At 43.0% G+C, this 27,837-nt stretch overlaps 3 protein-coding genes across 4 annotated transcripts; 2 read left to right on the top strand and 1 right to left on the bottom strand.

Annotated features, from left to right (window-relative positions):
- Window positions 1-89: 89 nt before the first annotated feature.
- Window positions 90-7,939, top strand: ppwd1 (peptidylprolyl isomerase domain and WD repeat containing 1). The gene is made up of 11 exons (XM_050053459.1): window positions 90-271; window positions 397-499; window positions 1,610-1,713; window positions 1,892-2,012; window positions 2,129-2,576; window positions 2,659-2,849; window positions 3,871-4,060; window positions 4,146-4,327; window positions 4,416-4,497; window positions 4,587-4,769; window positions 7,731-7,939. Exons 1-11 carry the CDS (start codon window positions 139-141, stop codon window positions 7,872-7,874), a joined length of 1,881 nt encoding a protein of 626 aa, XP_049909416.1. The 5' UTR covers window positions 90-138; the 3' UTR covers window positions 7,875-7,939.
- Window positions 7,940-8,400: 461 nt separating this feature from the next.
- On the bottom strand, window positions 8,401-18,094 carry trim23 (tripartite motif containing 23). Of its 2 annotated transcripts, none has more exons than XM_050053462.1 (11): window positions 17,959-18,094; window positions 14,772-14,934; window positions 12,732-12,853; window positions 12,372-12,650; window positions 12,107-12,289; window positions 11,808-12,023; window positions 11,588-11,722; window positions 11,362-11,491; window positions 11,154-11,264; window positions 9,785-9,909; window positions 8,401-9,599 (listed from the first exon to the last, which is right to left on the bottom strand). In XM_050053462.1, the coding sequence occupies exons 3-11, from the start codon at window positions 12,762-12,764 to the stop codon at window positions 9,420-9,422; spliced, it is 1,392 nt and encodes a 463-aa protein (XP_049909419.1). In that variant the 5' UTR covers window positions 12,765-12,853; window positions 14,772-14,934; window positions 17,959-18,094; the 3' UTR covers window positions 8,401-9,419. The 2 variants fall into 2 exon arrangements, with proteins under 2 accessions (XP_049909419.1, XP_049909418.1); XM_050053461.1 differs by lacking the exon at window positions 17,959-18,094 and adding an exon at window positions 15,635-15,789.
- On the top strand, window positions 17,651-24,938 carry mzt2b (mitotic spindle organizing protein 2B). Its single transcript, XM_050053486.1, has 5 exons — window positions 17,651-17,746; window positions 18,002-18,190; window positions 18,281-18,450; window positions 21,558-21,695; window positions 23,828-24,938. The coding sequence occupies exons 2-5, from the start codon at window positions 18,015-18,017 to the stop codon at window positions 23,971-23,973; spliced, it is 630 nt and encodes a 209-aa protein (XP_049909443.1). The 5' UTR covers window positions 17,651-17,746; window positions 18,002-18,014; the 3' UTR covers window positions 23,974-24,938.
- Window positions 24,939-27,837: the final 2,899 nt, after the last annotated feature.

Here is a 27,837-nt window from a genome sequence, read left to right as displayed (position 1 = left end):
GAAATGCTTTATTAGTTATGATAAAATATATCAAAAATATTAATGAGTTACACGTAAAACTAGTAACAGATATATCGTAAGTGGTAGTCGTCGAGCGGAAGTACCGTAATACCGGAAGGACACGGAAGATTGGCAGCAATGGCGGCAGAAGAAAATAATGTGGAACTCAAGCGAAAAGCAGATGACAACCAGGATGGAGAAGGTGATGGAGAAGACGATGAATGGGTCGGACCCATGCCAAGTGAAGCCACCAAGGCTAAGAAAAGGAAAGGTTCGTTTCCGGCGGTTTGAGCTCCACATTTTTTGATTTATCTGCGACTCCTGCTAAACTATGCTAACCATGCTAACCAAACTCCCGCTAACTCCTGCGTGTTTTTGTTTTGTTTTCTCCTCCAGTGCTCGAGTATGAGCGTGTTTATCTGGACAACCTGCCCTCAGCTGCGATGTATGAGCGGAGCTACATGCACAGAGACGTCATCACACACATAGTTTGTTCCAAGTAAGTGATTTGGCAGTAAACTTATGACACACACTGTATTCAACTTAGTCTAACCTGATGGGACAGATTTCCTGTTACATATACTTTATCAAAGATTAATTATTATGTTTAGATGATAGAGGGTGGTTTTATCAGGAGCCGAATTATCCACAGAAGTCTCTTCTTCTCCAAAACAAACAGAGCAGAGGATTAAAACCGATGAAAACACAGGATAAATCAGTGCAATGTTACAAATCAGCGATTCTCCAACACGGTTTGGCTTGTTGCAGACGGGCTGCTAGACCAGCACCTGCTAATTTAAGATCCAGACATTCAGGAGGTTTTTACTGGGAGCTGAATTATGGGCAGAGGTTTCTTCCTCTCCAAAATAAATGGACCTGGTGATTTAATCCAAAAATAACAAGCGATAAAGCAGTTTAAAAAAAAACAAAAAAAAACATCTGTGTTTTAAAGGTTGCTATCAACAGTGGCTGACGCAAGAACGCAAAAACATGAATGTCCCTCTCTAGAGTCAGTGTTTGGTTTGTCCATTCTGGGCTGCTGTAGAAATATGGCGATGCAACATGGTGATCTTCATAGATGAGGATCTGCAGCTCCATACGTAGATAGAAATGGCTCATTCTAACTTAACAAAAACACTCTTATTTTCGGGTGATTATACACTAAAGAAAACATATTTATTATATTCCATTTCTGCCAATATATCCCCATAATCCTGCACACTGGACCTTTAATTATCACTGTAGCCACTATACAGTTTAGACCAGCATTTCCTGTGCGTTAAGACAGTGTTATCATTAATGTTCTTGTGTCCAAAGAATGTTATACACTTTTAAAAGAAGACTGTTCCATGTCAAATCTAAATAAGACTTCGAATTGGTGTGTTATACGATAGTGTGAGTGCCTTTATGCACCTGTGATGATGAAGGGCTCTCCCATCAACGCAACAGGGGTTTGTGATGTCTCTGAATCCTTCAAATCTAAATTTCTTCCTATACAGTGATGGCTATGTCTTAATATATAAAAGGAAGTTTACATTCATTGATTTGACTTCATTTATCCTCTTGTTCATGGCTTTCTTTCTTATGAGGTAAATCATACTTTTTTCAGGACAGACTTCATTATCACGGCCAGCCAGGACGGCCATGTCAAGTTCTGGAAGAAGAAGGAGGAGGAGGGAATAGAGTTTGTCAAACACTTTAGAAGCCATCTCGGTGTGTATTAACTTTATCACTTGAGTCTTTGACAGTCTGTCTGATTATTTATTTGTGGTTAATGGCAGAGGGCAAGATAGAATTGCATCCTGACTTCCCTGCGTTTCATTTTAGTTTTGTTTACTCAAATATAACATGTATCTTATAGTTCGATGAATGACTGTTGTATTTTCTGCAGGTGTGATAGAAAGTATCGCAGTCAGTGCTGAAGGAGCCCTCGTCTGTTCTGTTGGTGATGATCAGGCCATGAAAGTTTTTGATGTTGTCAACTTTGACATGATCAATATGCTGAAGCTGGGGTGAGTTTATAAAGGCATTGTACTTCAGGTGTAGTATGTGTGCACAGAAGATGTTACAAACATGCACTGGCACCTCTTTCTTAGTGTAACATGCATTTTTCATCTCGTCTGTGCAGCTTCCATCCAGGCCAGTCAGAGTGGATCTACAATCCCGGGGACGCGATCTCTACGGTGGCCTGCTCGGAAAAATCCACAGGGAAGATCTTCGTCTACGATGGACGGGGAAGCAACCAGCCCCTGCACGTCTTCGACAAGATGCACTCGTCGCCTCTGTCTCAAATCCGCCTGAATCCCAAATTTAGAGTAATCGTCTCTGCTGACAAAGCAGGAATGCTGGAATACTGGACCGGCCTCCCAAATGAATTCAAGTTCCCCAAGCATGTGCACTGGGAATACAAAACAGACACAGACTTGTATGAATTTGCAAAACACAAAACGTATCCCACCAGCCTCGCGTTCTCTTTCGATGGGAAGAAAATGGCCACCATCGCTTCTGACAGGAAAGTTCGGATCTTTCGCTTCCTAACGGGGAAACTGATGAGAGTGTTCGATGAATCATTAACTGTAAGTTCTCACTTGCTGTTTAGCCCCGATCTTACAAGATGAGTCTAACTCACGTGCTTATCCCTCCTGCTTCATGTGTTAGATGTTCACAGAGTTGCAGCAGATGAGGCAGCAGCTGCCTGACATGGAGTTCGGGAGGCGGATGGCTGTGGAGAGAGAGCTGGAGAAGGTGGACGGCATCCGACTGACAAATATCATCTTTGATGAAACTGGACACTTTGTGCTGTATGGGACCATGCTGGGCATCAAGGTCATCAATGTGGAAACCAACAGGTGCGATTATATGGAGGGGAGAACGTCCTAAAGTGACTCAAGTGTTGGTTGCTTAATTAAACCTTGAAGGCTCCATCCCAAAACACCCTATGCCCCTAACAATTTAGCCCTTACCACCTCGTTTTACTTGTTCACGTTTAGAGGTAGAGTGTCCCGATTCTTGGTGAGATAGAGGGGTAGAGTAAAGTGTCAGGGGCCACTTGGCCCTCCAAACAGAGGTTGTACGGAGGTACAAACCAAACAGAAAGTTGTAAACGGCTGTACAAGCAACAACAGAAACCCACAAATGTATTTTCTTTGTCAATAGATATTTAAAACTCATGTTAACCATCCTATAATCTTCCTTTAATGTGTTTCTATGGACCGTGTCTTTATATCAAGCATAACAATATTGGTAGTAGTGTGTTGATGTCCCTGTAGCTAACTAGCTAGCCAAGGTAACATACTTATTGCTGATTTGTGAGTTAAAGACCTGCATTTTGATGTATTTCCATGTTGCATTCCTGCCCTTTTGATGGCTTATGATGCCCAAAATTTAACTGAAGTCCATTAGTGAAGTTGCTGGACTTGTTACTGCTCCTCTAATATCAGTGCAGACTGGCAGGCTAGGAGCAGAGGTTGCTAACATTAGCCTACAACGACGCTAGTGGCCTGGTGATGAAGCAGTGTTCTCTTTTGTTTGATGAGTCATTTGATTGATTGATAGTGTGAAACTGAAGCTGTGAAAGAGTCACGATCATCCATGCTTCTTTATCTCCATCAGATAAATGGCAAATGTCATTGTGATAACACCATCATTGCCATCGTTGCATCTCTTTATGAAAACTACTACTGATGACGTATCTGCGTTTTGAAGGGTTGTCCAGTTTAATAGGTGAAGATTTCATCCACTACCCCGTCTTAACTCTGTCCAAAGGGGCAAAGGAGGGGTAGGGGTAAAAGTAAGAAATGGTATCGGGCCATCTATCCCACATAGTCTAGGTGAATGTTAGATTAAATGTTTTTGGATGTTGTTCCTCAGATGTGTGCGGATTCTCGGGAAGTTGGAGAACATTCGTGTGGTCCAGCTGAGTCTGTTCCAGGGGGTCGCAAAGGCCATGCACGTGGCCCCCACTGTGGAGATGAAGGCATCTGACAACCCTGCCTTAGAGAATGTGGAGCCCGACCCCACCGTGTTCTGCACCGCGTTTAAGAAGAACCGCTTCTACATGGTGAGATAACGAAACCTTCAAATTTAACATGATATAGTTATTGTTCCACCGCTCTTACTAGATCATTCTTTTTTCCTAACGTCAGTTCTCAAAGAGGGAACCAGAGGATACAAAGAGCGCAGACTCGGACAGAGACATCTTTAACGAGAAGCCGTCGAAGGAGGAGGTGATGGCTGCCACACAGGCTGAGGGCCCCAAGAGAGTCTCTGACAGCGCCATCATCCACACCACCATGGGAGACATCCACATCAAGCTGTTCCCTGTAGAGTAAGTGTCTGAGAACATTACAGCTTTGTTCAGAAGTCTCCTTTACTCTTCACTAGATATAAACATTACTGTGCTCTGTTGTTTTTAGGTGCCCCAAAACTGTGGAGAACTTCTGTGTCCACAGCAGGAACGGTTACTACAATGGTCACATATTCCACAGAGTCATCAAGGTGAGATTTCTGACCTGGTTAGAAAGACATAATCACTTAAATGACTCTGCATCAAGCTGTGTGTAAATCGTTGTCTTTGTTGTGTGCAGGGTTTTATGATTCAGACAGGAGACCCTACAGGCACAGGCATGGGTGGAGAGAGCATCTGGGGAGGAGAGTTTGAGGATGAGTTCCACGCCACGCTGAGACACGACCGCCCGTACACGCTCAGTATGGCGAACGGAGGCCCCGGCACCAACGGCTCACAGTTTTTCATCACTGTTGTACCGACTGTAAGTTTCCTCATTAATCAGTCACAATGGCAAACCCAACTATAAAGCCCCCCCTCAGACGTTCACTTCATTAATGTGCTTTATATTGCACATGCCAGTCTCAGGTTCAGGTTAGCCCTCGGGCTACGTTTAGTAAAAGACACAAAGACAGTTCAACTAGGTCGGACAAGTCTGAACTGCATGCCATCAGATTCACATAAAGGCTCCGGCAGCCAAAGATTAAACATGCACCTAGAGCTTAGATGTATGTCTCACTGTGTCTCTTTAAGAGCTCTGTGAAATATGTGTCACACAGAGGAATAGTTTGACATCTTGGTAAATTTGCTTCTTTGCTTTCGGGTTGAGAGTTAGAGGAGAAGATTGATGCAACTCTCATGTCTGTATGGTGCATATGAAGCTGCAGCCGCTCAGCATAGCAAGACTGGAAATGGGGAAACAGCCTGGCTCTGTGTTAAAGTTCAAAATAATTAGCCTGCAGAAGTCTTTAGAGCTGACCAACTTAAATGTTACGTCTTGTTTGTTAAATCTGGGCAAAAGTTAAGTGTAGAAACAATGTCTAACCTGAACCTTATTTCTCAAGATACTATTTAAACATCTATTATGCCCAAAGAAAATAAAACTTTGAAACACGATGAATGAGACAGTTTTAAGTTGTAGAGGAAAATGTTTTCATGTCAGATTAGTCTATAAAAATGTTGCAAAAAATGAGCAAAAGAAGAGAAACCTCTCTTTCATGTGAACTGCTTATAGTGTTGATATCCACCCAAATGCTTTACATACTTTAAATAAATCATAAAATTCACAGTTCTTTTTTTAAACTAACTTTTATTTAAAAAAAAAAAAAAAATTCTTAAAATCCAGAGGAGTAATTGAGTAATTTTTTTTTTTTTTTTTTTTTCTGAGTATTTTTTTCTGAGTTAAGAGAGCAATAGAACAACAGATGCTTTCTTTCTTGAGAGCTGGATATAATGGAAGCAAACATGAGCCGCTTGTTTAGTTTAATCCAGTTTTACTGTGTTTTAGGTTTGAGACACTGGGAGACACTCTTGTCTTTAAGTCATACAGACGGTGTTATCATTAGTTTGTCGACTTTACGCAGGCACCTTAAGACTTTGCGTTTGTTCAGACGAAAAGCTCATTCACATCTGCTGGACATTGCAGTGTTTCTCCAGAATCAGATGGACACATAACCCAAAACAAAGTAAAACTGGATTAAACTAAACAAGCGGGTCATGTTTGCTTCCATTATATCCAGCTCTCAAGAAAGGAATGAAAGCGTCTGTTGTTCTATTGCTCTCTTAACTCAGAAAAAAAGTACTCAGAAAAACAGATTTTTTTTTTATTTGTCAAGTGAATGCAGTACACTTCCGTAGGTACATGCTTGTTTTTTGAATATAAGATAAGATAAGATAAACTTTATTGTCCCGCAAGGGAAATTCGTCTTGGGCAGTATAGTGCAAACAGCTGCAATATTCACATACATACATACATACATGCATACATACAATCAACACAGACAAGTTGCCAACATAGTGCACTGAGTGTGTTACAGTTACGGACTACTGGTGCAAGAGTAATGCAACCATTTGCCTTGTATGTAAGGTTACAATCAAAAGGAACTACAGGTATTGCACTGGCCTATCTCAAAGTGCAAGAGAGTGCAGATAAAAACAAATAAATACAGAGGTCAAATAAAAACACCAGTAAAAACAGTTAAAATTAAACAAATATCTGTTACAAGAAAACAAAAGTTTGCAGGTAATCAGCATGATCCGCCATCTTGCTACTGCTGTTAACTTCCGTTGAGCATTGTGCAACGCCCTCTGTTCATGACACGTCCTTGATTTTAATGGTTCCATGCAAACCAGAGCTAATTTTGTGGAAATGGGGTATAAGTGGTGCTCAGGACCCACGTGTTGGGAACCAGTGTCTACCAGCATGTGAGCAAAGAAGCACACTGAGGGGTTATATTAGAGTCCCAAACTGACATCTTGTCATTTCTAATCGTGCTCGGGGAATGTTGGACTGTTGTTGTATTTTAATTTTTGTAACATTTTTAACAGGAAAATCATTAACAAAAAAACTACACTTAAAAACAAACAGGCAGGAAAACATTAATACAGGAAAGGCAGCTATTCAGTTGCAGCAGTGAGCCAATCATGATCCAACGTGTCATTTACAGGTGTGCTATACCGCATCATCAGTGTCTGTACATGATCAAATAGTTCCCTCCAGACATATATCTGCTGAAACTGTCCCATTGTTCATTAACCATATTGTTTTTTCAGTTTAATCTTGTCACATGCAGTAGTTTCCATCATTTGAACTATCCACATATTTAGTGTTGGAGTCTGAGGCTCTTCCATCACCTCAGAATCATCTCAGCACAGGTTATAAGGCCAGTTTTCAGTATTATAAATACAAATCTGTTTAAATTCGGCACTAGTTTTGTCACCAAGGAGACTTTTTTTTGTCATTACGAACTGGGCCGTTCACATTCTGACCACTGACCAATATGATCCTACACAGGGGAGAAACCTGAGGACATTCCCATAATCACAATGTCGTATTAATGCTAATTAATTGTTAAACTGATGAGGAAATTTATTAAGAGTGCCATTAGTTAGAGGCAGGGGTGAGTGTCTCTCATGCTCAGAGTAGTCATTAATAAAGGCTTCAGCTGAGTTTGAAAATCGTCCCCTGACGCCGCCTGAGAGAGAACAGAAGACACTTGGCTTCCCTCCTGGATCATTATTTTCCAGCTCATCTCTGTTCTCCAGCAGTGCTGCTCTCTCTGTCTCACTCACATCGGATGCCAAATACTATATATAATTATCTACCAAGGTTCAGTCACGTCTGAGTACAGCTCCAACATTTAACAGCATGACTTATGTCTGAAAAGGGCCTTAAAATATCTTCCTTGTGATGCAGATTGTTTAATGTGCGTCTGTTTTCCCTCAGCCGTGGCTCGACAACAAGCACACTGTGTTTGGACGGTGTACGAAGGGCATGGAGGCCGTCCAGAGGATCTCCAACGTCAAAGTCAACCCCAAGACGGACAAACCGTACGAAGACATCAGCATCATCAACATCACCATAAAGTGATTGTACGTCTTCATCCATCCCTGTACAGTGATGTTTTTTACCAGTTATTAAAGAGTGAGACTGTACTAAGATTATGTGTTAGTGCCAAGTTGTTAATGACCCCAAAGAAGAAGCTTCCAGGCGACAAATCAGGTCAATTAGTTTATTTTACAGCAACACATTATGAATAATTTACAAAAGCCATCATCAAGTCCACTGGTAACAAAGGTTTGGATGCGCATTGTGCTTCTACATTTCAGAAACAAATGGAAATGTTTTCACAGACTGTGGAAAGGCTTTTCACACGTGCATTTTTTTATTTGTATTTTTATACATAGATACATGTAGTAAACATTACATAGCAATGAATAAAGATTAACTCAAAGTCAAACCATGGATCCTCAATAACAAGACGAGTGTCAGTGTTAGGTTTCACTATGTTCACATTACATTATTACTGAAGGCTGTCTGTTACAGGTGTACCATCTCGTGAGCACTCCAGACAGATTAACAGGACGTGTGAGATGTTTAAATAGGAATATCTGTCTTATTTTTTTTGCAGTGAGATTAATACTCGGTCTACTAAGAAACAGCAGAAAGTTCATTTGCTCCCAAATGAAAACTGGTAGTGAGGCAGCAAAACAAGTGCATTCCACAAATCCTGCGTGCGAGGCTCCACAAAACGGAGGCAGAATCGGTGCGTTACACTACAGCCTGGTATCAAAGTAACATTCCCTCTCATAAATAAGTTCAGTAAACACTTTGTTCTGTAACAGAAAACATCCCCACCAAAACCCCACTGGTGCGCCATCTCAAGACCAGCTGTGGCATTAAATAGGTTCAGAGTACACTTATAAAAAAGAACACACATAACTTAAAGACCCCATGAAACACCCACTGCTATTGCTTACATCAGATGAAGGCAAAGTGAGAGGAGAGCCGAAAGTTTAAAGTCGTCCGCGGTGAACATCTCTGTCCCGTCTCACCTGCAGATACGCAGCTAAAAGGTTGTTGCAGTAATTATCAGGATTATATGATGTGTCGTCAGAGTATACTGAATCAACAGAAGGTACGAAAATCACTACCGTACAGACTACTCTGCGTTTACTGAAGATTACTGTCACATATGGAGGCGGTTATGATGAGGATAGAAAATACAGATAGAGTTCACTCTGCCAGGGCACAAGGAGCATTTTTAACATATTACTGGACCCGAGTCAGCGAGCGATAGGTGCCAGATAACAGCTTGTCTCTGGGAAGAAAAGGTTAGAACAAAGAGAAACTAAAGCAAGCGACATGTTAGACTGTAAGCTGCCTTGGAAAAGAAGCAACTCAAGGTTCTGGGGCCGGTGAGTGTATATCTCGGAGGTTGTAGTTTCATGAAGCGAGAGAACGTATTTACATCTTGTTTTCTTTGCCCACATTGGTGCGCAAAGAAGGAAAGATGAGGAGGGCGGGCTTAGAGCCGCAGTCTTCAAAGTTAATATTGGGGAGTGGAGGGGGAGCTGATGAGCAGGGCTCAGAGGATGCGGGGTTCGAGTCGTTAGGGGAGAGTCAAAGTAACGTTTAGGCGACGTCCAGGACGCCAGCAGCCACCAGCTGCCTGGAGAGCCAATCCAGCCCCTCGTGGAGGCCCATCCCACTGCGGGCGTCACAGCCCTGAATGTGCCAGCTCCTCCCACAGCACAGCTTGTGTAGGCTCAGCAGCTCCGTCATCTCCTCCACAGACACCACACCAGGTACGTCCTGCACACAGGCATCACATGAGCAACTCTCTGAGCTACGACAACATGTACTGTATATAATTTATTAGTGGTGGAGGGGAAAATCAGCAGCATGGTATCAATTGCTTTTTCAGTCCAGGAGATATATTCGGGAGCATTATAGTATTGTGTGTATCAGTCTCCATTCTCAGAGTGTTGTTCCAGTACCTGTTTGTTTGCAAAGATGAGCAGCAAGGCGTCCCTCAGCTCCTTCTCCGTCAGTAGTTTGGCCAGCTCACTGTGAGCCTCCATGAGTCTGTCTCTGTGGCAGCTGTCAATCACGAACACCACCGCTGCACACGCATAACGAGAGTCAGGGAAGAGAGGCACAGCTTTGACATCCACCATTAACTTTTGGAAATCATTAAGCTGCTGAATTTTCAAACATGATGCTGCACAATCGTCACGTGTTACAGAAGAAAAAAATCACTTGTGAAACGAACATCTTGTCAAATTATAATTTTGACTAAGGAAGGGCTTTTGTTTGTCTTACTAAACTAAAAAACATATTCACCCCCTCGGTTTTCATGTTTGTTTCAACATTCAGTCAAGTTCAAATGACCGTTTACTGTCTGGGTGAAAACAGATTTCTACAAAGTGTCTAAAGTCTAAATGAATTACATGATGCAGGTTTATCAGAAGTTACAGCCTTGGTCAGTACAATGGCTGTTTAATAAATATAGAATCACTGAGACAATGAATGCAGCCAAACAAGGAAGTCTGCCTACAGTGTTTGAATTTGAATCTGCAGCCGAGAGATCAAACACAGAACCTGCATTTTGCTCAGTTCGCTAAAAAACAAGGAAAATGTGCAGAGCTCAACTTAAGTTTCAATGACATCACTTCGTAAAGTTAGGCTCTGATCACACAGGAAGCGCCAGGCAACCACACCATCACCTCCTGACACTAACCTTCCCATGTAATGTTTTTTCCCAGTAATTAGTGTGTAGCTGCTGCCATGTTGAGGCAGAGGGTACTGTCTGTAGCTCTGGTTGAGGGTGAGAGGCTGTCAGCAGATAAACAGAGATCTGTGTGGGTACATGAGACCCTAAAAAAGAGGCTGGATCATGGGGAGTACCACCAGTTGGTCCAGGAGCTTCTCCTCCATCATGGACGTTTACAGGCATATTTTAGGATGACTCGGGGGCAGTTTGACAACCTGCTGTCTATCATCAGGCCGTATAGCTCTGGGTATCCAGCAGCTGCTACCATCAGTTTCTCTTCCATTGTTACTAACTGACATGGGGCGTTTTTCTGCTTTGGGTTAAGTATTTCAACTTGAGGAGTTCAGAGCGCTTTGACAAAAACGCCAGGCGCCTAGATTGCAGAAATGTGAGGCACATTGCAACGCAAAAAACACAAGCAAAAAGCTTAATTCTCATTAAAATCAATTACAAAAAGGCACCTCCAGCTGCTGAAACCCTTTCTGTGTGATCAGGTCCTTACAGTGCAACAAAATATGAAAAGTCATCAGGATTTTGTGACATTTAGACAACACAAAACAACATATTTAAAGTGCACAGAACACAGACATTACCTTGAGTGTTGAGATAATAGTGTTTCCAGAGAGGTCGCAGCTTATGTTTTCCACCCACGTCCCAGATAGTGAATTTCAAATTCTTATATTCAACTGTCTCCACGTTGAAACCTTTAAAAAAACAATTGAAAAGACCTTTTATCATTGTGGATTCATTATAAACTGATTAAACTATATATATATATTGTACACTATATAATGCATTTACCGATGGTTGGGATGGGTTGCATGAACTCGTCTTGTTTCAGCTTGAAGAGGATGGTGGTTTTCCCAGCTCCATCGAGCCCAAGAGTTACTACACGGATCTCCATCTTCGGACCAATGTGGACCCGGTTGTCCTGAAACAGGATCACGTTGTTACATATTGGAACAAGCCCAAACTCTCAGTGCAGATCTCCAGGAGCAGCCACTGTAGGAGTAGAGACGGTGTGTACCTTAGTGAAGGTGACAGGGATGCCAGCATCCAGCTGAATGTGATCTGCCAGCTCTGTGAACTGGTGCTGCTGCTTCTGAAGCGTCTCCAGCAAACAGTTGATCTCCTGCTTCGCAAGCACAACTCTGCAGTCGTCCTACGGCGGGACACAGGCAACATACATAAGTGGGGTTGTATGAGATATTTATTTATTTAATCATAGTGTTTGTCATGTCTCGTACCTGCTGAAGAGTTTTCTCACAGTGTAGGCAGGCTGTGGAGACCTGAGACAGCAGGATGGTCATGTCCTCCTGCTGCTGCCTCAGCCAGATCAGCCTCTCCCTGACGTGAGCGTCCACCACGCTCAGCGCCATCTCCTCCTGCCGACACAGAGTCTCGTGGAGGTCTGCGAAGTAAGCTCGGACACATGAGCGAGCGCTCTCTGCTGTGCCGGGGACCTGACGAAGACACAGGGAAGACGTTAACGCCAGAAGTAAAGCACAGTCACTGATGTCTGAGATTAAGATAAATCCTATCTTACATGTTCAGTGTGTGCCATGCCGACTCCGTCCTCCACTATCTGCTCCCCGCCTTCTATTTGCTGCACGATGCCCACCAGCTTCCTCGAGTACTCGGACACTTCGTCTGTGAAGGTGCGGATGCAGTGGGCCATGTCCAGGATGGACGCACGGATCTGATTGGCTTCAGTCTCAAGAACAGCGTGCTGAAAAAATAAAAATGGAGAACACATGAGCTTGTTTCTTGAAATGATATCAAACGTGAGGCTGTAGCTTGTTGTGAACTACCTTATGTCCCTGGTGCTTGCCGTACTCCTTACACACGCAGCACATGAGGGGCCCGGACTGACAGGCTTCTTCCAGGCAGACAAACTCGATGGCGTGGACCTGATGCTGCGGGCACAGGGTCTTCTCATGAGGCTTGTCAGCCAGCGGCACCCGGCGGTGTTTGGCCAGCGTGCGTGTGGAGTGGGTGAGCTGGGAGCACTCGGCACACAGGTGGGTGGCACACACGGTGCAGTACATGGAGGCTGTGTGGCTCTCGTCCTCGTCACAGCGGATTATACACTAGTGAAGAGAAGAATAGTGAGAGAAAGGTGCAGCAGGTGTGAAGGGTGATATAATATATCTGATATAAAGTTGTCTTACTTCTCCCATTCCTTTCAGGGCGTCCTCCGCCATCCCAGACTGGTTGGTCGCTCCATTCTGGAGTCGCTCCAGAAGTTCAAGCAGAGCGAAGTTCTTCTTCAGACCCCAAACTCCAGAGTCCCCTGAAGAGCAAATAAAGAAAACACTATCAGACAAAATGACAGAGAAAAGTGAAGAGAACAGGAAACACAAACTTCTTAAGCACTGAAGATGTTTACTGTAAGACTAATGTTAATGAACAGAGAATACCACCTGCTCATGTATCTCCTTTCCTCCTCAACTATGTCTGACTTTTTACACATATTTCGATTTAAAAAAGACGTTTCAAGCTCTGTAGGAGCATTTGTTTCGACCAAAAGAACCTTCTGTTCTCATTGTCATTGTAACTGATAATAATAACTATGTAATACCATGATATCATGAAACTGAGACGGTGATCGTAACGGGAAAATCTCATACCGCTGCAACCCAACTTTGGTTAGATGTGCTTGTTCTTAAATAGTTTAGAGATTTGTTTTACAAAAAAACTTTGAGTTTTCATTCCTCTCAGGGTCTTTATAACTGATAAATGGCTCAAAAAATCAGTTTAAAATGGTTTTTAAAAGGCTCCTGGCGAGTTCAAATTATGTATGGCCCACCACATAATATCGGTTGGTCGAGCAAGTTCACTTTGCATTTTTTCCGCTCTCCTCACGGTCCCTCGTGGTGAAGAGGGAGCTGAGCCTGAAGGCGAAGCTTTCGATTTACTGGTCCATCTATGTCCCAACCCTCACCTATGGTCATGAGCTCTGGGTAGTGACCAAAAGAATGAGATCGCAGATACAAGCAGCCGAAATGAGTTTCCTCTGTAGGGTGTCTGGGCTCAGCCTTAGAGATAGGGGGAGGAGTCAGACATCTGGAGGGAGCTCGGAGTAGAGCGGCTGTTCCTTCACATCGAAAAGGATCAGTTGAGGTGGTTCAGCATCTGATCAGGATCCTCCTGGGCGCCTCCTGTTAGAGGTGTTTCAGGCACGTCCCACTGGTAGGAGGCCCCGGGGCAGACCCAGAACACACTGGAGGGATTATATATCTCATCTGGTCTGGGAACACCTTGGGGTCCTCCAGGAGGAGCTGGAAAGTGTTGCTGGGGAGAGGGACGTCTGGGGTGCTTTGCTCAGCCCCCGAGACCCAGCTTCAGACAAGTGGATGAAAATGGATGGATCCTCACAATGGCAGGACATACAACCATAATCACATACAACCGTTCTCGCGACTTCACTTGGACTTGAGCCTTTTGACTTTCAAATATTTGATACCTTTCCCCAAGTCCAAAGATTAAAAACTATGTTATTTTAAAACGTGTGCTGTGAATCAATTCATCTCCTCAATCAGACAATATTAACGCTCTGAATTCTCTGCAGATGATCCACTTTGTTTGAACCAAACAATCAGCATCTTAGCAAGTTGCAGGAGAGAAACATGACGAACTAACTTTATGTTACTGAGCACAGGTTGGAAAAATGATACTAAAGATAATTAAACTACAAGGTGGTCGACAAAAACAAATTGCAGTATCGAAAACGTAAAAAAAAATCACAGACAGAGACACAGCACTCATGATTTTTGTGGATTTAATATATGATTATGACTCGTTTAAGACTCCAAACTCTTGAGGGCTTGGGCCTGTCTTAACTTTGGACTTGAGTGCAAAGACTTGTGACTTGCAAAACAATGACTTGTTCACACCTCTGACAGTTTCTGCCATGGATTGAAAGTAAAAAAAACCTGAAGGTCGCTGGATGTTGTTGTAAGGTTGTCTTTTGGTTCTGGGATTTTTGCGCTTGTTGGTTTGACAAGTCAAAGTAAGACACTATAAATCTTCCAGACTGTCTCCAGGTGGACAGACGTGTCAGACTTTAGCACCCTGGAGTCATGAAGCAGTCGAAACTGGTTCATATAATCATTTCTATCATTGCCAGATGTGTCTCTGTGCGACGTGATGCTCATGACTCGTTGTTTGACCTGTAACCAAAGCACTGACACAACCAGCCTCTCACTCACCCAGCTCAGTGACCTGTCTGTCGAAGGGGCAGCGGACCGCTCTGCCATGGAGGGGCAGCCGGGTCAGACAGTCATGGCACACTGTGTGACCACACAGCAGGAGACGAGGGACCTTGTCCCCCTGGAGGGAGAAGACGTCCTCACACACACCACACTCCAGCACCTGTAAGTGAAGACACAATGTGATCAACCTCCAGAAGGCCTTGTCTGTGAGACTGTGACAGTCACTGCTGCAGAGACAGGAAGTGTGTAACAGCTGGCACTGAGTTCATGTGTGACTTCATGCTGAGGGATGCTGCAAGGAGCCAGAGAGAATATATGAGAGTCATTACTGTGAGGTGCAGTCACCTTGACTCTAAGCATATCAGATAGTTAACCCCCCTAATAACAAACGTCATGTTGACATCTACTGAACACATTTAAAGAGGAGCAGGTCCCAACTTTGCAGACACTTTACAATCGATCACGTCCCTGAGCTGTGCTGCCACACAGAGGAGCTGCAGCCAACCTCAATGGCACCCACAGCTAATGCAGAGGCCACCCAGCTCTGTTAGCACCCTGCACACACACACACACACACACATCCATCCACACATCCACACACACACATCCCGCTGTGATGCTGACTGCACCGGCTCATGATGAAATATCTGAGCAGTAACCTTCCTCTGAAACGACTCTAACACGCAGCTCTTATTGAATCTAGCTGACTGTTCGCCATCCACCGCCAGCAACGCCAACGCAGCAGCCAAAATCTGGAGCCACGAAGACGAGCCTGCTGTCGGCGCTCCGTGTAAACTAACCGGACGACACGATCGCCGCGACAGTTACGTGTCTGTGGATTTTAGTGACAGAATAACGACCTTCACCGTGTTTCCATGAGCTCCCCTCCCGTGTCGGATGCAGGGCTCCATCGTCGCTACGGCGCCCTGCTTGTTTATTCCTGCTGCAGCAGCGGCCATTCTTGGACGACAGCGCAGAGGACTGAGCAGGTGCGAGAGGACAATCCCGCAGGTACTTCCGGTTTCGCTCGGTAAGCCCCGTTAGCATCGATTAGCAAACAGTGCTGTTCCTTGTTTTATGTTTTTACATCTATACATTACATATTTATTATTTTCAATACGATGCCGATAATATAATGTACATTTTAGGCGTCATATCTTACACATAGCGAGAAACATTGCGATGTCATCGAATGTCTCCTTTGTTGCGCATGCGCAGTAGCTAACGCAAACTGTTTACAAAAGAGCACCGCAGTACAGGTTTGTTACCTGCAAGATTCAGGTCCAGACAGAATATGTATATTAAAACACACAAATGAATGGATTCATATGTTAAAAATAATCTTTTAATAACGCGTCATAAACAGGAGGGATTGGGAATAATTAAAACACAGATAGTTTTAATGTTATTTTAGTACCAATGGGGCCTACATTTAAACATTTCAGAAAGATAGTAAATTCATTTTAAAGGTTTTCGTTAGAGGAGTTACTTTATAATGTCCATTTTTGTTTGTTTTTTGTTTCCTTACTAAATGTTTATTGATTCAAAGCACAATGCACATATTTGTAGCCTATTTATTTATTGATTTATTTATATTTTTACACACTTACAGACTCAGCACTGTGAATATATATATTTTACTGTTAATAACTTAAGTACTAGTGTTAAACATTGTAGCATAATGCACATTTTAATTTAATTCTGTTTCATTTTATTTGATTACTTTATATTTATATACGTCGACTTCATACTCTTATTCTTACTTCTTATAATTCTCTATTCTTTACATCAGAGCGGCTGTAACAAATCACAATGTGCCCTTAGGGATCAATAAAGTATTTCTAATTCTGATTCTGATGCTGCAATGTGCACATTTCAATCAAGACCAACATACAAATTGTCAAACAATATAATGTACGCTGTCCAACATGAACACAAAAATAAAGAAAATAAAACAGAGAGAGAGGAGAAAGGAAAAAAGATCTTCATTTCAAAACTAGCAAATCAGGGCTGTAACTTCTCCAGAGTTTCTTCCACTGGAGTCTTTAGTTATGTGTCATTTCTTCCATATTATAGAATAACAAGTGCTCTACTCATGCCTGGAATGTTGGTGCAGTGCGTCTAACCAGTTTACAGTGAGCCCACTGATGGCTGCCATATCCACATTTGTGAGAATAATAGTTTGTAAGCAACACTAAATTGTTCAGCTGAATAAAATCCATAGCTATAATAAACATTGTGATATATCAGAGTTACAACATATGCTAATGTTAGATGAAGCTTCTGATAAAAGAAGTACCTGTTTTAAAACACACTTTCTTAATAGGCCTAGGCTGATATGTGATTTTCAGCCAAACAGGGATACAAATAATGCGAGGGTACACACAGAGTGCTGGAATAAAGATTGAATGGGTATTTTAGTATATGCATATGTAGACATTGCCTGCTTAGATTTAGATTAAGACAGTGAGATTGATTATATGTTTGTTATTAAACCCACTGTACCAACATTTCAGTTATAGGTAGAGCACTTGTGGTTACTCCATTACATGAAAGAAATAACACATAACATGAGATATAAGGAAAATGCGCCCCCCTCAAAATAAATAAATAAATAAATAAATAAATAATAATAATCAAATATTATCATTATTTATTTTTTTATTATTTTTTATTATTAATTATTTATTATTTATTGAATTTATTTATTATTATTTGTAAAATGAATTATTATTTAATATTGTCATTATTATTATTATTATTTTATTATTATTACATAGTAAAGTGTAGGCTCTGTAGATGTTTAAGTGTTGTTTTAACAAATAAATGGCTACCGACTACCAGTCCCATAAGGCAACACGGTTTGTCTTGTTGTAATGACGTATATTTGGCGCGCCTCGCCTGGCTCTAGCAAGTGTAACTGTTGTTGCTAACGGTACCCGCTAACTTATAATATCACCGCTAATTTAACGGTAGGTGTTTTTCATTTTAATAAATAATTGTTCGGTAATTATTATAATAATTATTATAATAATTATTATAACAATTTTCAGGTCTGTTTGTTGTGTATTTGTTTATTTTTAGACAGGAAGTCGAAACAAGTTCCTCCATGTTTTCCTTTCAGGCGGCTAACTCAACGTTAACATTACAGCCCTATAGATCGAGGTTTATTATTTAAATATACCTTTTTTCATTCCCACTCATCCTCCACATCCACGTCCCGTCAGGTACCCTTCACTGATGTCTCAGCAGCCGCAGCAGACGGTCCCCTCCGCCCCAGACTCCCCTGCTCTGGTGGTCACCAGTAACGTGCAGAAATATGCCATCAAGAAGAAGAAGGTCCTGAGTGCTGAAGAGACAGAGCTGTTCGAGCTGACCCAGGCTGCAGGCATCACCGTGGACCAGGAGGTCTTCAAGTGAGTCTCATATAACCAGCAGACACATGACTGTAGTGCTGAACAGGAAGGAGCCCTGCTCTCACATCCTCCTCTTGCCCCCCCACGCAGGATCATAGTGGACCTGCTGAAGATGAACGTGGCTCCTCAGGCTGTGTTCCAGACTCTGAAGGCCATGTGTGCAGGTCAGAGGGTAGCTGACAGCTGCGGCGGCGGCGGCGGGGAGACTTCAACTGCCTCACACACCACCAGCATCACCACAGCACCAACAGAGCCCAGAGGTCAGTGTGTGCAGCCTGGACACTGACAATTATATGAAGTCACAGTCGTTATAGTCCATGTGCTCATAAATAGTGTCAGGTGTAGGCAACCCCTGCTCTGACAGGTGCAGGAAAACTAACATAAACATGAGGGACATGTGTACGTGCCTGACAGTCAGGAACAGAGGTCTAATGGGCCAGCAAACTAAATCTAACAGGAAAAGCACAGAACATTAAAGTCAGTAACGTTCTCTTCAGGTGTCCCAGTAGGCCATGATAGCGTCGTAGTGAGCCAGTATGCATAATACTGGGACCTTTAAACAGAAGCAGCCAAATTGCAGCATTCATTTCATCATTTGTTCCGCTGTGACATGTCACAATATTCTCCACCTTCTTAAAAATTGAAGCACAATTTGTCATCACTGGATGATTTAAAGGTTGGGAGGGTGAGGTGTCATTAGACTTGGTATACCTGCGCACAACAGGTCTTTTTCATCACAGCTTGGCTAGCGGTAGCTGGAAAGCTCTGGTGTAATAACAATGATGATGTCACATTGTCCTTTGATTGTGTTTGAAATCACTCCCTCCCATTCATAAGTGCTTTATCATAGGCAACTGGACTTGCTTGAGTTTCTTGAAGATGTTTCACCTCTCACCCAGGAGGCTTCTTCTAGAGATGCACCGATCCAGCTTTTTCAGTTTGGATACAGATCCCGATGCTGTGGCTTTGAGTATCAGCCGATACCCGATACTGATCCAATACCATGCCTGACCTAAAAAGCTATATACCTTTACATGGAGAACAGGAAAGACTAGAGGCATCAGGCATTGATGACTACACAGATCTTTCCTAAGATTAAATGAAACTATTTATGTTTAACAAAAATAAACAATTGTGCAGCAGCAGTTGGAATATTGAGAAATACCTCCACACAGCAGATTCTCTCCTTCGCTCCATGACGTATGACGTAGCTCGCGTCACAATAGATTTAAAGGGAAAGGATCGCCTCAGGTATAGGTTGCATTTGCCAATACCCGATCCATCTATTTTGATGATATCGGGGCTGATATTTGATCCAGATATCAGATCGGTGCATCCTTAGCTGCTTCAGTTTTAACGGACTGATGCGGAGACTGGTGCTTTAAATCTGAAGAAGCTTCTTGGATGAGAGGCGAAACGTCTTCAAGAAACTCAAGCAAGTCCAGTTGCCTACGATATAGCACTTATGATTACCATGACCTGGGTGACTGAGAATCTTCATCGACACTTCCTCGCATTCACTCCAGACTTACTTATTAAATTGGTTGCACTGGTGCGCCTAACTTTTTCAGTATGGTGCGCCAACACAAAATTTGCTTTTTAAGTGCTACCTTCTCTGTCCGTTGACATGGATGTTGGTAATTTCTTGACACATGATGTAAATGACTGCACAGGGCTGTGTTTTTTTTTGTTTTTGGGTTTTATTGCACGCAGTTGGTTGAAAATTTTGTAACAGGTCATGAAATTTAATTTGAAACTATTCAAATTCGGTGTTTGGGAAGTTTATAAAGTCATATTCCATGACCTTGAATATAAAATATATTTATCTATTTACCATTATTTTTGTGCATAACATGGACGCAGACAGTAGGGGTGCTAATGGTCCTAAACTAGGTGATATAAAACCATTAGTTTATAAAAAACTCTAAACTTAGCGTTGAAATTCTAGTGTTTCCCCTTTGTAATTAGTATGGAGGCTACAGGTGTAGCACACAAGTAACATGACCTCTCTCATTTTGACTTTGCTGCACAGGTTTAATAATAACATTAATAATGGCTATGCTCCATTCAGGCGTTCAGTTCCTGCTTGCTCACTTTTACTCCTAAATGGAATGGAACCTTTTCAGAGGTTGCAGAGAAAATTTGCAGCAGTGTGAACTGGCTGCTCTGAGCTCGACTCAAGCTGCCTGATGATGTCACCTGCAACTCAGCTGGTCAAATCGCCAGCAGCTGGTTTTAAAGCACGTCACCTGTTTCAGCAGCCAATCAGCTTGTAGTGTCCGCTGGTCAAGTCAAAATGACCTCAGACAGCGTGTTCTTCACTGCAGCAGGTGCTCCCTCTGTTTCCGTTCTCATGGTGTGCCGGTGTCAGACGGTGTCTCACTGCTGCTGACCCCCTCACTCTTCTTATTGACTGATGAATTGGCGCTGGTTATTCATATTATTGTGGCGTATTGATTATGAATACAGTCCATCTGATGCTGGTTTTGTTTCATCACTGTAGCCAGTATCTCACTATCACTATCCTCATTCAGATTTTAAGAAGCTACAAATTATATTCAGCCACAAAATAAGTCTGAAAAGCTGCAAATCAGATCAGAAGTACAGAGAGTTGTTGACTAGAGATGATACACCGTCTCATCTAGTTACATCGGTGTGAACCAGCAGGTTTTTAGAACGTTGCAGAACGGAGCGTTACAAGTAGCTGCTTGCTTCAACTTGTCTCATCATGAATCTTTGGTCTGAACTGGGCTTTATTAGTTACACCTGTGCTGTTTCTGCAGTGGTAGGGAAAATGTCAGACGTGAAAAATATTGCTGGTCTTGCAGTTGTCAAGTACAGCTGCAAATCACCTGTCGAGCACCCCATCAAATAACCGATCTTGAAACTTTTAGATAGAAGCTTTGAGCAGGAAAAAAACAAACTGTGGTAAATGGTAAATGTGTGTGTGTGTGTGTGTGTGTGTGTGTGGATCCCTTTCTGCAGAGTAAAAGAGCTTGAGGTCTTCAGAGCACCGGCTCAAAGCTTTTCATATCAAAGTGTAGAGAAGGACACAACTTTAAGAATGTTTCAAATGTTTTTCTACCTTTCAGTTCGCTCTCTTTATTCTTCTTGTGCTCTTTGCTTCTCACTTCCCTCTTCAATCATGTGAAATATTCATACACCTTCACTTAAGTAGCTGCACTCACTGTAGTAGATGTTGTTGTCCTGCACTCTGCACCACCTAATCCCCTCACTAACTACATGAAGACCCAGGATGTTCAGTAGACACTCATAACACAAGCTGATCTTCACTGTGCGCATGTCTCCCTGCTTTCTAATTTCTGTTCTATCCTTCTTGAATTCTGTTTTTTGTTGTTGACTGAAGAAGAGGACTCTTTGGTCTCTGGAAAGAGCCCTAAGCCTCCTGCAGCTCCCCCCTCAGCCTCTGGCCCCAGAGCCACAAGGGTCAACACTAAGATTGTGGTCTACGGCCCCCAAGACGCTAGCTCTCCTCACTCTCAAGGTCCCCTCTGCTGCACTTTGTCCTCCACCTCCATCTGCCCGCCTGCCTGCCTTTCTTTATTATAACTGTTGTGTATGTTAACTTCAGTGTGTGGAGCAGGACTGTTCCTCAACTACATGCTGTGCTCATTTCATAATGATGCTGAGTGGAAACAATGTGTGTATGCATGTGTGTGTGTGCACATGCATGTGTGTGTGGACTAGGAAAATATAGAACATGTCCTCTTTGAATTAAATTAAAATTTGAATTAAATTAGAATTTTTCTTTCTTTGTCTCTTAAGTGGACATACTCAATGCACAGTGTTATTAATTTTCATTTGAAACAGTATGCTTCACAATTAGGGGGTAAAAAGAAAAAGGAGTGCGTCTTCATTCTTTCACTCCTATGTTCCCTCAACCCCCATGTTCCCACAGTCATAATTTCTCTCAACCCTTTGTTCCCTCAGCCCTATGTTCTGTCAGCCTTATGTTCCCTTAAACCCTATGTTCTTACAGCCCTATGTTTCCTCAATCCCTGTTCCCTCAACCCCTATATTCTCTCAACTGTATGTTTCCTGAACCCCCATGTTCCCACAGCCATATTTTCCTTCAATTCCTATGTTACCCCAGCCTCTAGGTTCCCTCAGTCCTATGTTCCCTTAAACCCTATGTTCTGTCAGCCCTGTGCTCCATCAACCCCTATGCTCTTCCAGCCCTATGTTCCCTGAATCCTCATTTTCTTAGCCCTGTGTTCCCTCAACCCCATGTTCCCTCAGTCCCATGTTTCCTAAACCCTCATGTTCCCACAGCCATATTTTCCTTCAATCCCTATGTTCCCACAACCTCTAGGTTCCTTCAGTCCTATGTTCCCGTAAATCCTATCTTCTGCCAGCCTTATGTTCCCTCAACCCTTATGTTCTTCCAGCCTTATGTTCCCTCAATCCTCATTTCTTTAGCCCTGTGTTCCATCAACCCCATGTTCTCTCAGCCCTATGTTCCCTCAACCCCTAGGTTTCCTCAGTCCTGTGTTCCATCAACCCCTAGGTTCCCTCAGCCCTATGTTCCCTCAACCCCATGTTCTCTCAGCACTGTGTTCCATCAACCCCTAGGTTCCCTCAGTCCTGTGTTCCCTCAGCCCTATTTTCCTTTAACCCTATGGTCCCTCACTCCCAATGTTCCCTCCGCCTTGTGTTCCCTCAACCCCTATATTCTCTGAGCTTTAGGTTCTCTTAATCGCTGTATTGCCTCAACCCCATGTTCCCTTAATCTTATATTTCCTCAACCCCTAGGTTCCCTCAGCCTTGTTTTCTGCCATCCATATGTTCCCTCAGGCCTATGTTCCGTCTGCCTTATGTTCCCTCAACCCCTATGTTCTTACAGCCCTGTGTTCCCTCAATCCCTATTCCCTCAGTCCCATGTTTCTTCAACCCATATGTTCCCTTAGTCCATATGTTCCCTCAGCCCTATGTTCCTTCAACACCTATGTTCTCTCAGTCCCTAAGTTCCCACATACCTCCACCTTTGAGGTTATGTTTTCCCCCCTGCCTGTTTGTTTGTTTGCTTGTTTGTTTGTCTGTCTGTCTTTCATCAATATTATCAGCGCAATATCTCAAATAGTTAAAGACAGATTTTAACCCTAACCCAGTTATGGAGGAGCTGACTCTGATGATGTTGAGGGAACATTGAACTGACCCCAAAAATAATATAACATCAGAAATTACGTTATAAGTTCTGTGATTTCGAATTGATTCACAAATTCCAAAAATAATTTCATGTGTGTCAGTGTTATGGTTCCTCTTCGCCACGTTTGCTGATGATGGTGGAAAACTGAATTCAAACAGCTTGATCTTCAGGGGAAGCAGGACTTTCATAGTCTCGCCTAAAGTATCTGGAAACACACTGAATTATCTCAGTTCATATCTGCTTTTTCTTTCTGGTCACTTTATGGTCTCTGCTTTAGTTAATGTGCAGTTCTGTCAGCTGTATTTAAAAGAAGGTAAGAAACCAGAACCATTTCCTTTTCTCTGTGTGAACTGCATGTCATCGCCCATTTCCATTTTCACGTTGTTTGGAGCGTTCAAACCAACACTCACAGTAACCAAACATCCGTCTGCTCCTTTAACTTGCTGTGTGTTCTCACTTTGTGTCAGCAGTGCGCAGTAAAGCTGGAGCGAGCCACAGTGAGAAGAGCAGGGAGGCCTCCAGCCAGCGAGTGCAGCGGCAGCCCAGCGCCACCAGAGGGCAGAAGACCAAGAGCTCCGGCAGCAGTAGTTCGTCCTCACAGATAAACTCCACATGAGCCGTCAGGTCAATATGACACCACCTGTAAATATGTAGCTTTCTTTATATTTAAGGTAACTGTATGTTTTACTGTGTGACGTGTTTTAAAGGGTTAGTTCACCTAAATTACAAAGACAAAAGATACAACAAATACATTGAAACTTTGGCTTTATTTGCCTTGGTTTGGAGTTGATTGTTGCATCAGCATTGAAATGACATCTTCAAAGTCTAACACTGCTGCTGAATTTTCTTTGGAAAATTGGCGCCATTAAAATATGCCTGTTTGCAGTGTACCCATGAGTGTACAGTTACATATCGCTGGATAGTTTGGGAGTTATAAGGAGCATCTTTCTTTGACTTCAAAGTAGATTTATGGACATTTATCCGGGAGACATCTCAGAGTTAATCACATCCTCGGAGAGTCAAAGTCACACTGAATCTAAAAATATGTGAATCATATCTGTGTGTTTACATTTGCGTGAGATACCACTCTGAAAACAAGAATGATTTTTACGCAAATTGTGGTTTTAAAGTACCTTAGTTGCCTTTCACCTCAGGATTAATGGGCAACTAATCCACAGACGTCACTGTGAGCAGTCTTCATAGGGACTGTTTCTGTGGTTCAACATACAGTTCCAATAAAAACTGTTCACAGTGAGGTCTGCGATGAAACCAGATACTTTAAACCTTGGAGAATATAATAAAAGCTACCAGCATGACTAGATAGATACCACAGATGTTTTTTGTAATCTTGGTAAACCAATCCTTTAAAGTTCTAACATGATGTAAGAAAGTCCAAAGCATCTCGTCACTCTCACCTGGCAGATGTTACTGTAAGTGAGGAGAGGCTTTTGTTGCCATGTGACTTTAACGAGAACGACAGAAAAAAAAATTAGGTTTTCTACTAAAAATGTTGAAATGCCTGTGTTCAATGTGCAACTTTTTATATAATGATTCATGTTTAATAAATCCGATAACAACATACCTGCAAGATTTGATCCTTTTTGGTGATTTGTTTTGTCAGGGATGCATCAATCCAACTTTAAAGGGACAGTTCACCCCAAAATCAAACCTACAAATTTGCACATCTACTCATGGACAAGAGGCTCATCGAGATATAAACATTAATGGCGTCCTCCACAGTTGAGCTGTATCATTAGCTAGCTCAGAGATGCTAGGTGAGTTAGCAGTAGATGCACGCTTCCTTCTGCGCAGTGATACAGTCGGCAGGTGTAGTTCAGCTGAAAAAAAATAGTTCCTACATAAAGCTGCATCTAACAATGCCTGTCTTGAGTACCAGAGACATTGATGTTGTTTTTCAGATGTATTTTTGGCGCTTTGAGCACCACAAGCTGAGAGAACGCAGACATCTCTACAGCTGATATCTTGGACACCTGGCAACTCACACCAAAACAACCTAGTCTGATAAATAAAACTATAGGTAAGAGGAGAAATATGTTTTTGATCTTGGGATGAACAGTCCCTTTAACATCCACCCGTCATTGGAAAAATCCCCAATTTATGAACATGAACATTTTTTGTCACAGGACACAAGACATTCCAGTATTTGTATTGTCATACTTTCCTTTTTCTAAACGGCCAAAAGCAATTTTCCGACTTGCATTAAGAACCTTGGTCAAGCTGCTCCACTCGGTAATCTTAAAGACACCACGACAGCAAAAGGCAAAGAAAGATTCTTCCTCTCTTTGCTGGTTGCAAACAATTACCTGCACAGATCTTCTCAGCATAGTGGTGGTCTGTCTTTCTTCATCGCCTGGCACTGAATGAGTACAGCTGCTCCTTCTTTCTCTCGCTGAATGCTTGATAATTCAGTCAGAGCCTTGAGGAATGCAGGTTACTCTGCCATGGAGATGAAACAGATTTGTAAGCATCACTTTCAAGAATGCTCACGGCTATTGATCATGCTCTCGCTGTGATGGGCTAATTGATCTTTTTCTCCTCTGGTTGTGAGATGGAGTTGGGTCTGACTATAAAGGGTGGATAGATTTATAGTATTTTTAAGTCTGGAATGTGATGCTCATGCTCGTTTTGTTCTGAGGTGTTTCACTGCCGTCACATGGGGGCAGTAGAAGCACACTGCACTTCCTGTTGTCACCCAGTTGTGCCCAAATCTTTTTGCTGCCTGCTATCATGAATGAAAGTGAATCTAAAAATGAATGCATTTTGTGTGTATTAGAGACAAAGCGTCCTCTCATTCACAAACAGACTGATGCTATAGCTCACAGGCGACGCACAGAGAGCCAGAGCGGGGAGCTGCTGTGTGTTTAGCTGTCTATGAGGCAGGCTGCAGGGCTTTATGTAGCTGCAGGTCTTTTATGTGGCCGTTTGTCCTGTTTATGTGCTCCTGCCTCTCCTCTCCTCTCCTCTGCGCTCTGCATTGATGGCAGCGTGCCTGTAATTGATGGCACCTTATTGCTGTGGTGTAGCAGGTTTAATGGGGCTTGACAGAGCAAGAGAAAGCAGCATGCAGCCAGGGAGGGAACTTAACCCTTTCGCTCGCACCACACCCTCCATCCGCGCCTCCGCCGCCGCCCCTCGCCTGTTCTCCCGCTTCCCTGCGCCCTCCCCCTGCACAGCAGTGCATGCAAACACAAATGAGAATACAAATAGGGCCCTCGGTGATTAGCTTGTTTACGATTCCTACTGTTATCAGTGGTCATGGTAATGGCAGTTTGGTTCATGATCAAGGAAGCCCAGACACCCCTCTGACTCCACTTCCGAAAATAAATACTCGCCAGCTGTTGGTGCTCTCCCCTGTTTTGCTTGGAGGAAGCTAAATGTGTTTGACAAAGGTAAACGGCTGGGAATTTATTTCCACAAACTTGCTCCCAGACTGCAGTACACGACGGGACCTACAGGGGCCAGTGTGGATCCAAGCTTCCGGCGTGGCCCTCGTCTATACCTCAGATTTCCATAGGCATCCACTCCAGCATTTTGGATGTGTTTATTTTGTTATGAGGGAATTTCATGGCTAGTGCAGACTCCTCCATTAAATAGGGAGTGTTATCCTTCACTCAGGCGCACCACACACACTCATAGGAATTTGCGCGCGCGTGTGCACACTGTATGCACCATTAATCAATAGAGACGATGAAATGATGCTATTGTGTGCGAGGCAAGGCGCACGGCACATTGAATAATGAGCTAGTCAAAGCTGTTGGCAAATCATTAATGTAAGGTGTTGGTCTAAACCAAGTTCTCACACTCTCTCTGTGCAAGCTGTTCCCAGGTGACAAAAAACTGGGGAGAGACACTATTTTAGGAGCCGATATCACACCTCTCTCTTTCTGTTTTTTTTTTTTTTACCCCCATCACTTATATTCCCTCCTGAATCTCTTTCTCTGTGAGAGCACTCAGGGTGGGGTGTGGAGGAATATCATCCTGTTTTCTTTCCCTTCCCTCCGTCCGTCCTCTTTCTCTCGGGTATTATCCTTTCCTGTGAACTCTTGGTCCACATTTCTCTCTAAATTTATAGGCCACTTTCCCTCACTTGTTGTCTCTCTACATTCACTCCCCTCCTCTAACCCCTTCACTCTCCATCATCACACCGCCCTCCGCTCCCCGCCATCACCCTCCTTGCCAGGCTGGCTGCAGATTGGCTATTTCCTGCACGCGCCCAGTAGAGCCCTTATCAGAGGTAAAGTGCTGATTGTTGGTCTGTCTCTCAGGCTGACTGACAGTTCGGGCTGCGCTGCTGAAATGCCTGATTTGGTCAATGTTTGTCTGTGGGGCCTTATCTCCACACCTTATATTAACTGCCTTGACAGTATGTGCAGGCAGTCTCTCTCCATCTTGTTGCACCCCCACCACCACCGCCAGCAGCACCCCCTCCACTCCCTCCATCCTCTGTCTCTATCTCCAT

This window comes from Epinephelus moara, chromosome 9 (assembly GCF_006386435.1).
Source record: "Epinephelus moara isolate mb chromosome 9, YSFRI_EMoa_1.0, whole genome shotgun sequence".
NCBI lineage: Eukaryota > Metazoa > Chordata > Actinopteri > Perciformes > Serranidae > Epinephelus > Epinephelus moara.
The sequence above is the reverse complement of the archived record's forward strand: the minus strand, read 5'-3'. Positions and strand labels throughout refer to the sequence as shown.